The sequence below is a fragment of the Fukomys damarensis genome, unplaced genomic scaffold (assembly GCF_012274545.1).
Source record: "Fukomys damarensis isolate Sample0158 unplaced genomic scaffold, DMR_v1.0_HiC HiC_scaffold_35, whole genome shotgun sequence".
NCBI classification, from domain to species: Eukaryota; Metazoa; Chordata; class Mammalia; order Rodentia; family Bathyergidae; genus Fukomys; species Fukomys damarensis.
The window spans coordinates 37,274,069-37,285,653 of NW_022900947.1; the positions used below are offsets into that span (position 1 = coordinate 37,274,069).

Here is an 11,585-nt window from a genome sequence, read left to right on the forward strand (position 1 = left end):
AAAAAAAAAAAAAAAAAAAAAAAAAAAAAAAAAAAACTCACATGTGGAGTAATTCAGTGGCCTCCTAACTCATCTTCTCAATACAACACCCAGGCTGACGACCACTTTCAGTCAGATAATGGCATTCATCTGCTCAAAACCTTTCAACAGTTCCCCATTTTACTCAGAGTAAAAGCCAAAGTTCTTAAAGCCAAAGTTCTTAAAGCCCATTCTCTCTCCAACATCAGCCCCTACCACTCTACCCACTCCTTTACTCTAACCTCATTGGCTTCCTTGTTCCCAGCATATTCCTTCCTAAGTACTTTTGATACGACTGCTCCCTCTGAATGGAATGTTTTTTCCCATAACTACTTGGAAAGTCTCTCACCTAATTCACATCCTTGCCACACTATCACTTTTTCAGTGAGGTTTACCTTATCATCCTATTTAAAAGCAAAATCCAACTTAACTCTACACTTTGGAACCCCTTACTGTCTTTTACCTTCCTCTTTTACTTTTTCATACCCCTTTCTACTCCTATACTATTTATAGATTCTTATTATATATTATTTATATAGATTCTTAATGCATCCAATTATATACAAGCAATTTAAGGCAAAAATAATTGGCTTTTTGTTCACTATTGTATTGCAGGCATCTAGAAGAGTACCTAGGAGATACGCACTAAGTAAAAATGTTGTATCATTTACTCTTATTGTCAATTTGACTGGATTAACAGATTCCAGGAGAGGTGACTGGATCACAGTGTTACCACACTTACCAGTGGTTAATCCACTGATGTTCATAGCTTATGTGGGCCTAGTTGGAGGAAGTATGTCACTGGGAAGGTGCATTTGGAGGACATATTTCTCCCTGATGACCTCTCCTTGTACTCTGCTTCCCAACTGCCATGAAGGGAGCATCTTGGCTCCACCTCATCCTTTTACCATGATGTTCCTGCCTTGGAGCCACCCGACTATGGACTGGAACGTCTAAAGCCATAAGCCAAATTAAATCTTTAAAAAAAAATTATGTGTTTTGGGTATTTTGTCCCAGTATCAGGAAAGGTGACTAGTATGAGTGCATATCATAAATAAGTGAGAGAAAAGGAACAAAATAAACATTTAGAAAGAAAATTATAGGACTTTGTAACTGCTCATATATTAAATAATGGAAATATATACTACTCAAATATAATAATAAAACAAAAAACTTAAATAGACACTTCTCAAAAGACATACCAGTAGCAAATAAGCACATGAAAAGATGCTAAACATAATTAGTTATTAGATATACAATCAAAATCACAATAAAAATAGCACTTCATATCTACTAAGATGGCTATAATAAAAATGGATAATAATAAGTGTTGACAAGGATATGGAGAAATGTTAGCTCTCGTGCATTGTTAAAGGTACTATAAAATAGTACAACCTCTTTGGAAAAGTTCTTCAAAAAATTAAACATAGAGTTACCACTGCCCCGGTCTAATTCTAGTCCTACTTGTATGCTATCCAAGAAATTAAAGACACATATTCACATAAAAATATTTACGTGATTGTTTATATCAGCATGATAGCAAAAAAATGGGAGTAAATAGTTGCCCATCAATTGATAAACAGGTCATCAAAATATGGAACATTATTCAACCATAAACAGGGAGGAAATACTAATATGTACTACAAGATGAACGAATGCTGAAAACAGGTAAGTGAAAGAAGGCAGACATAAAGGTCACACGTGGCATGATTCTATTTGCATGAAATGTGCACAATAGGAAAATTCACTGAGGCAGACAGTAGATTAGTGGTTGTCAAGAGATGGAGAAAGAAATTAAGTTAATGAGTATGGTATTTCTTTGGGGAGTAATAAAAATATTTTAGAATTAAACATTATTAATGATTGCATAACTTTGTGAATGCAGTAAAAACACCTGATGTGTATGCCTTTCTTGAGTGAATCTTATAACACATGAATTATAATCTCAATTTTTAAAAAAATCATGATGATTTTTTGAGCTGCTTCTCCATGGCTTATATTTAAAGGATGTGGTATAGACTTATTGTTGAAGAGGGTGTCATCCAACTGTGAGTTTAACAAAAGTCCATTAATAAGGAAACTGTCCTAGAGTAAAAAGTTCTTGTGTGACAAAAGAAATGTGAAGTGAGAAACTTCTTCCTGGAAATAAACTGAGGAGGAAATTACAATGTAAATCCTTGTATCAGGCAATATTAGGGACTGTTAGGTAATATAACAGATGCTGCTTTGACTACACCTTTGCCTAAGACATAGAAACATTCTTCAAAAGGAAGTCACTGGTACTGACAAACTCTAAAAGTTGGGAATACAAAATTAAATTACAACTAACTCCATAAGGAATGTTTGCCAAAATAGTAGAGCCCAGACATACTGTTTCCAGATGATCTCATTCTGTATAGAGATAGAACTAATGGAGCCAAGAGACACGGAGAGTCACATCCCTTTGACTAAGTTCTCAAATACCAGATGTCTCAACTGAGCACTTGGCAAGTACAAGAGGGCAGTCTAAATTCTGACCTGTACTGTTGATTAAATAAATGCCCATATGTTTTTTATATTGGCCATGTAGGTAGCAAAGTCAGCATGCCATCAAGAGAATTTATGGAATTTATTTATACCTTTGTCTAACCAAGTAGCCACTGTAGTTCCAGCCTGAGGTGAACTCTTAAAACGTCTCATCTACAGATGAGAGTACAAAATTTTCAGATTTGACAAAGAACAATGAAATTTTTCATTCAGACAAGCGCTTCATGGAGAATTAACACTTGTACTATAAGACATGGAGGCCTAACTGGGGTCTGAAAATCCTAAGTTCAGTTCTTCTTAATCAACTGCCTCTGCCATGGAAGCATTTCAGTGAAATCCCAGTAAAATATGTCACTTGGTGTAGACCTGAATTCTTGGTGAATTACCTCCAAATTTTACCCATATGAGTAGATGATTGACCCACTTGGACCCTCCATTACAATACCATTCCTTAGATATGCTTCCTGGATAACAGAATGAATTTACACTTCAAGACAAAAGGGGAGATGAAGGCTTTTCTTACATCATTTTAATCAGAATTCCATGTGCCCTGCCTTAAGCCTGAAACATTCCCAGATGACAAAAACGTAGAAGTTTTTAAAACTTTATGTTCTATTATTATGCCAGAGCCCACAATATTGATTATACCCAAAACATGCTGTAAGCAGAGCAGGCTGCGAAGAGTTAAATCCCAACTGGCTGACTTTCAGAAGCCAGTGGGACGGAAGCTCCATGGCTTACGGACTTAGTCAAGAGCACTGGGGCAGCGCCCCGGGTAACACGGCCTCCCTGGTAATGGCTACAGCCAAGACCAGAGTACTGACCTGTGAAGCTGTGGAGCTAATAAGATAAGGTACAGCTAAGGTCGGAGTAAATCGCACCCAAATTCCATTCCCACGATTAGTGCCTTCATAGCTTGAAGGACACTGCTCCAATTACAACCATGTATTTTGTCTATCTTGCTTCTAATTTGAAAATGCTTTGACTCTTCTCTTTAAAGCCTTGCTGCACTAGTCTCCATGGTAATGACAAACCCTGCAGATATTGTACCTATACCCTAATTGATGAATAAAAAATTCAGTGGGTGACGCAGGCCAGTGCCTTTTGCCGTTCACACTTTCTCTTTCACTCTGTTTTAAGTTTTTCTTCAACCTTGCATCACACACTGGGCAGATGGACACTAGAGACTATAGGAATCGCTGGCACTATTGTATAATTAAGTTTTCATATTAAGCAGTACCTTTGGTTCTTAGTGAAAGATAAAAACAAGCACTTTCATTTACCATTGATTACAGTTGTATCCATTGCATTTAGACAGAATCAGGAAGTTGTGAAAATAGAGTATAATTGAATGGATACTGACAAATATAATTTTTCCACACTGGCAAAGTTTAAAGTTCTTTTATTGTAGATCAGCATCAGTTACTCAATTTTCCAAAGACATGGGCCTTTGCATAGGAGAAATGGGCTGAAGATGTTGGGAGGTACATAATTCTTCAAACTAGGGTGACATAAATGTGCTGCAATGCTCTCCCGTGATCAGATGGCTCACTACTGTAAAACTGTTACATGTTAGCTCAGTGGATCCTAGAAAATGCCATTTGCTCAGTTTTTTTATTCTAGCTATTTAACTTGTATTTCCCTCATTTCTTCATTTATTAAAAATCCCATATGCATCATTTGTAGAAATATTAATATATTAAATATTTTATGGATATGCTTTTCATGTCCTAAAATCATTGCCAAGATCAATCACATAAAACTTGTCCACTTTATTTACTTCTATGAATTTTGCATGGTTAGGCCTTACTTTTAATTCTAATCCATTTTTGTTTGATCTGAGTGCATGATAAAGTTCCAATTTCAAGGCTGTGGATGTACCTCAGTGGTAGAGTGCCTGCCTCATGTGCACAAGGCTCTGGGTTTGAGCCCCAGCAGCATGCACGCACACGCACACACATACACACAAACACACACACACACACACACACACACACACACGCTCACATATCTATTCTAAGACCCTTGCAAATTGTTGTTTTCATCCTTCAAGGAACTAAGAAAGTAAAACCTCACAAAAGAGGTCTCTAAATGTCAAAATACCCACTTCTGTGAATTTGTAACAAATCTCAATTGCATCTTTTCGTGCTATTAGAGAGCAAAAATGGTGAATTGTTTCTTGATTTACATTTCCTGTATTACTTATGGTAAATAGAAATACCAGCAAACTCAAATTCTCTCCCTTGAATTTAAAAAGAAAATGTGTGTCTCTTAAAAAGGAATTTTCAATAACCTCTTGAGGAGAAATTACAAGATGGAAATTTTTCCATCCAGCTTCCATGGAGAAAACCATCTTAATGCTTTTATAAATAATGAAAGTATTTCATTTCAGAGGTACTTAAAATACAACCACTTCATTTACTTTTAGAGGCTTCATCAAAGTAGGTTGTTAGCTCATATTCTTCCCAGCAGGTCCCTGTGATTAAATGAAGTCCTCTTACCTGATTCCTTTCCCAGGCTTGGGAGTCCTCTTTTGTTTGAGAAAACTAAGTCACTATGCATTCATAAGGAAGAGAGCACTGCCCAGGTCCACGAGGCCCTCAGAAATTCATCAGTGCTACAAACTACTGACCTTACCCTAAACCCATCTGCGAGCAGGCCAGCTGACTCAGTGTCTCCCGCCAGCCATCCGCACACACGTAGTACTCTGTTGCAGCTCGGTGGACACTCAGGAGTGAAGAGGAGTTCACAGTTCCAGAGAGGGTCACTGAGGAAAAGAAGGGCAGGAAACCCTAAGTAAAAACATTTCTTCTCATGAAACCACACAATAACTTTATATTCTTTTGCTTCGAATGCATATCTTCATGCTTATTTACGTGGATGAAAGACCTTTTGGTGAGTTCCTACCAGAGGCAGATCACTGCTCTCAGTGTGAAAGTAGACTAAGAAAAAATGAATTAGAAATGTTCTCTGTCCTCCAAGAATGGTAAATGCTAGTGAAATAGGAAGCTCTTGACTTTCCTTAAGCCAGAATACTGTCAGAGGCAGGGCCCACTCTCTTGATCTTACCCAGGGACTTGTGCAATTAATTATAAGGAGGTAGGGGTAACTCCATTTGTAGCATTTCCTTTGGAGGAAGCACATGAGATTGGAAGGGTGTGAGAGTGATGCCAATTTAGGGTTTACATGGAACGTGCAGTAATCCCTATTTCACAAAAAAGCAGTCTCTGTCCTTTGTAAGGCACAGATCGTTTACTAAACACTGCAACTGAACGTAGCACACAAAGGTCATGATTGGCCAAATTATACAAAGCACTGAAAAAAGAACTGAGTGAATGAAAAGAACGGTGAAAGTCGAGTAAGCAATCAATCGGGTAACTCAAGGTTACAAACTGCCTATGGGCAATACGGGTGGGAGATGCCACGAAGTCCTGTTCAAGCAAGGACCTAGATAGGTAGAAGTTTCTTTCTCATGTAGAGCAAAAGCATAAACCAGGTAGAACAGCCCCTTAATATCCTCTTACAAGAGGTGTCAGTGATCGAAGAATTACCGAACATTGATCATTATTGAAACTGAGTGATTAAAAAAGAGTCTTGAAAATCTAGTTAAAAAATTATATGATTGCACAAATCTGAATCCCAGGTTTTATACAGAAGTAACACGAGGGAAGGATTTTCGTTGACTTAGAAATAACATCCATGCATCACCACCGCCAGCTTTATGGCAGTGATGATAGATGAACTTGGTTAGTAAAATCCACGAAGTAATTTAGGATTCGCTTAGCTTAAGTGGCCCACAGGCACGGCGCGGGCGCTGGCAGCCTACCGCAGTCCCATTCGTCCGAGCTGTCCGAGCAGTCGGCTTCTCCGTCACACCACAGGTCACGTGACACGCACTCATGGTTGGCACATTCCAGTTCATCGTCCTGGCAAGATGCTGGTGGCGGGGAGTAAGAAGACTGAAACTTTGGGGAAGTAAACGTGACTGTTGCCAACACGCACACCCTCATTTACCAGCAGGTGTATGGCAGGAAGAAAATATGTGACCACTGAACCCCTCGGACAGGTATTAGTGCAGAATACCAGAAGTTGTACGATCTCATAGACTAGATATCAACTCATTCGAATATTTAAACAGAATTACTGTCTCCAAGTGCCTAGATTCTCTAGTTTTAACAACTGGATTGAAAAAGAGAAGGGTATCCGACCTAGTAGCAGAAACACCAAGGCCTAAGGAACAGGGTTAAAATCTGAATGAGAAAAACAACAGGAACAAGGAGACTCGAGCAGCCATAGGAAGAAGACAAGCTCTGTTCATACAAGTGGATGCGGTTATTTTTTTTTAAATCTCTACTATTAAATTACTCTCTGAGTCAGACACAATTCTCTCTTGGATTTTTAAAAACTATAGGAAATATCTTTGCCTGCACAGCATCCATTTCCTTTCTTTTTAAAAATGAAACCTGACTTCATTCAGCACACCACACCTGCCATCCGCAGCTCCAGGGGAAGATGGATTACTTTAACCTGGGCATGACATTTTCCAAATTACAATTATTCTTCCCCAAGTACAATTATTAGTCTAAAAGTAAACATATGACCCAAGAGCAGAGACTTTTACTGTGCTTTCATGGGCTGTGCTTTGCTAAACAGCTCCTTCCCAAACTCTGCTGACCAAGCCACAAGAAAGGGACACACACAGCCTGAAGGGAATAGCATTTTCTCCTAATTAGTTCTCCCTGCATGGTGCTCCGATTTGGAATTCTGTTGTTCATGGATGGTATCTTTCTAATCTACGCAAAGGGTCCAGACTTCTAGCTGCGACTCTGCTCCAAGCTGACCTGAATGAATCCTTCAGTGATGTTCCAAGGGTAGGAGCAGATGTCTCTCCTTCCTACTGGAGGTGATCGAAGGCACTGGCAACCTAAGTGCTCTTGGCTTTTGACCAGTCAAAGTGAGGTTGAGCAGAAATAAGAGGAATTACAAAGTACTGCTTCCCATGTGCAGCCTGGAGAATTCACCCTACACTTCCTTGACTTCTTATCTGCTGACATAAAGCATATGGGATGCACATGATAATAAAAATGATAAGTATCCCATTGTTTGGCAGAGTTTGGCTTTCTGTTACTTGTAAGTAAATAATCTTAAGAGATATAAATTTTCGTTTGTTTCCAAAGACAATGACTATTCATTTACATGTAAAAACATTTTTTAAAACCACACAAAAGTTAATAATTCTAGCACCCAGAGATTTATAGTATTTATGAACTTCTGATCTCTCTCATATATACATATAATATATAATATATACATATAATATATAACTATATATATAATGTATATATATTATATATACATTATATATATAGTTACAGTGGGCTAAGTGTCTTACAGAGACCCAGTAACTAAAGGTAAAGGTTCCTAGACTGTGGATGTGTTGGGAGATGGTGGCTCCACTTAAACATTTAAAGCTAGTGTGTACTGGGAGATCTAGTGGTCACTGAGGGGTGCCCTTGAGGGAGATATTGGGACCCCAGACCTTTCCTCTTCCTCTCTTTCTGCATCCAGCCATGAAGTAAACAGATCATTTTTGTTGTGTTTCTCACCATGATGTGCTGCCTCAATACAGACCCACAAGCAGTAGGTCCCCCTGATCATGGGCTGAAGTCTTCAATACTGTGAGTCAAACCAATTGCTTCCTCTTTTTCAGTTGATTATCTAGAGTATTTTGTTACAGTACTGAGAAGCTTGCTAATACATCTACTATAGATGCATAATGAATCCAGGAGAATTATCCCTCTCTAGTTTGATTTTAGTGTTTGTATATTATTTTGTGGTTGTATTTTAGATATTTGGGGGGTGCTTTAATTTTTGAATATTATAAACAATGTCAGAATCATATCATTGTGTATATATTTTACACACATTCAATCGTCTTCTTGGCATGTATCTTTACCAGTAGAAGTTTGGTCAAAAGGTCTGAAGAAATCAGAAGCTTTGGATACAAACTTCACTTTGTATTTCAAGTGAGATAATTGGGATTTATAATTTTAAAAATATGGTGACAAATTCACGAAATCACATACAGCAGTTTTTTTCATCCATATTGTCAGGGCAGTCTGGAAATCCATCACAAATCACTGTGTGCTTCAAACATTGTTTATTAGATGGACATTCCCAAAGATCTCTATCTTTGCAGCCTGGAGACAGAAGAAGAAGTTATTTGCAATAGATGTGAAGTTGAAGACAGCGATGAACTTGATCAAGCAATATAGACAAATTATAACAATGGCATCATATTACTTTTCATAAAGAGTTTTGATACCCATGTGTACCATGAATAATGCAATATTCAAAGTAAAAATACTCAATAATCTCCACCCTGCATTATGAGTAATTCAGTTCTTCTCACAGAAGATCAAAATCAATATATGGGATCAGAGAAAAATGAAAAAGCAACTATACATTAGCATTTCTCTTTAACTGTTCCTTTTGCTTTCTGAGTCAATTTGCCAACACATAAGACTTATGTGATGAGTTAAAATGAGTTATGCTTTTAGGCAAATATGCCAAAACCTAAAGATCAAAATGCATATGATCTTAAAATGTGATTTCAGTCTTCAAATTTAGAGGCCATCTGGAGGTTTAGCAGAAAGGGGCTCCTTTTGTGCTAACAACCTACACAACTAGTCTAAGAGTCAGGTACTGAAGCTATTACTTTTGGTCAAAGAACTAAGGTTGGAAACTTTACCAATTAGCATGAAATTATGTAAAAGCACGCACATTGACAGACTTAAAAAGTATCATTGGATTCAAATGCAGAACATCTCATACATCTGCCAAAACATTCCAAGGGCCAAATGCTTTCTAGTCACTGTAAACAGACCCACAGTCCTAGCCACATCATAAGGGGAATGAAGAGAGACTGCATAGCTCTGATTTTTGAGTACCCTTTACTTTCCTGCTAGAATAGTGGCCAACATACAAATCCTCCACACATGTACATTTTAGATGGAACTTCCTTTCATATAAGGAACAAAAGCTAATCACTTAAAGGTGAATTAATTGCAAAGCAGTGATCAACTAAAGCATCTCTTTTAAAATGTTATTTCTCATCTGACCTGGTATAGCTGGTTCAGAGAAATTTTGTAGACGGTTAACTTGGGCTTCTTGGAATCCATTTTGAGGGGAAAAATATGTTTATTTCAAAATCCTCATTCAAAACACTTGTCAAAATAATTCACCAAAACAGAAATTCGTACTGACCTAAAATTAGATTTAGAGTATTTTAACACCCAAGATAGACAAATAGGGAAAGTCCTCTACTGGACGCTCGTCTAGCACAGAATGGCCTCGGGCACAGAGGCATCTATTCCAGGAACTCGTGAAGATAGTCCTTGGCACTTTCAGCTGGCAGAGAAAGCAAATGTCATCAGCAATGTCTTGATAATAATGTTGTCTGCAGATTGGAGAAGGAGCCTGCAGTCTGCCCTGTCACCCAGCTCCTGCCATGGCACAGTCTGCTCACTCCACAAGGGAGCAAAGGAAATCGAAGAAGAAGCCTTACCCACCCCACAGTGCCCACCCAGCTCCAGACCTGCATCCACCCCACTATAAAACACACAACTTGCTACTACAGAATGAAGGAAAATGGTGCACATGGCACCCCTCCTAAGAGTGCAAAGAACTTGGACATTTGGAATGAGCCGATAGAAGACCACAAAAATAAATCTTGGAGTGAAGCCTTCTAAGCTGCATCCTCACCCAAAATAATATGATGCTATGAGAGAACATTTATTATCAACTATATATCCAACTCCAGATACTGATTTTCATTCTTAGCAGAAAATTTTTATTCATAGCACAAAAATTTCAGGATTCTGATCAACATTTTATGAGTGAGAAAACTAAAGATTAAAGAAATTAAATAAATTGCTGCAAATCACAGCTCTCTAATAGACACAGGTCCAGATGGGATCCAGGTAAAATCCTTAGTAAAATGAGAACACACAGTATGCACAGAGGCAGGAGGGAGGGAAACACATCATTTGTTTCAGACAACTGGACCCTAATCCTAGCTGCAAATTTCACTACGTGTGGGACTTTGGGTCAGTTACTTAACTTCTCTCAACCTCTGTTTTGATGTTTCTAAAATAGTAATAATAATGCCTGCTACATAGGGCTATTATAAACATTAAATACTTTATTCCACAAGTATTCACTTACCCCTTTATAAATTTTTTTATCATAAAATTTTGCAGAGCCTAATATCATCTTTAGTAGAGTGATGTTGAATATAAATGAATTAGTATGAAAAGGTCAACACATTAATCACTTAGACAATAGTGTTGTTTTGTGAAGGAATCTCTCTCTCTCTCTCTCTCAACATTTTTGGTGTAATTATGCTTTAAATATGTCTTCTAAAAGGAAAAGGTATGACTCCATTAAAATAGAGCAGGATGTACTATCTCTTGCAGCTGTAGGCTGTAAAACCAAATATCTATTGATGTCAGAGTAGCCACCACCCCAGCTCAGTGAAGACCGCAAGGCCCATTGGTAGAAACAACATGCCATTCAAGTGACTGATTTACCCTGCTTTCCTGGAACTTTCCCAGTTCGAACACTAACTGTCCCTAGTCCCAAGCAATCCTAGGAAAACTGGAATAGTTAGTTGCCCCAAGTACGCCAAGTATTTTGCTGGTTTCTTCACTCATTGCATTTCTTATTTTCACAAAAACTCTGTGAAACTGGCTTCCCTGTCAAAGGTGGGCTCCACCTAAATTAGAGCACCACATTTCTCTATAAAAAAAAGCTTTCATAAATTGGCAGAAAATCACTTTGAAGCAGATGTTCTATAAGAATCTTCTATTTATGCAAATATAGAGATAGGTATATTTATCCTCTTAACTGCAAGACAGACAGATAATGCTTTAACAATTTCAAGAAACTTTATTGAAACCAGCATTTAAATAGTGTCTCAAGGGTGAAATTCTGTTTCAGCAAAACGATTTAACAATTCCATATATATATATATATATATA

The 11,585-nt window shown here is 37.8% G+C and overlaps 1 protein-coding gene across 1 annotated transcript in view; it reads right to left on the reverse strand.

Annotated features, from left to right (window-relative positions):
- Corin (corin, serine peptidase) overlaps nt 1-11,585 on the reverse strand; it is a 243,289-nt gene that overhangs the window by 28,740 nt on the left and 202,964 nt on the right. Inside the window, exons 13-15 of the mRNA XM_019209977.2 lie at nt 8,631-8,744; nt 6,371-6,481; nt 5,182-5,311 (exon numbers count right to left, since the gene is read on the reverse strand). Coding sequence (XP_019065522.1) covers nt 5,182-5,311; nt 6,371-6,481; nt 8,631-8,744 — 355 coding nt within the window. The remainder of the gene's footprint in view (nt 1-5,181; nt 5,312-6,370; nt 6,482-8,630; nt 8,745-11,585) is intronic.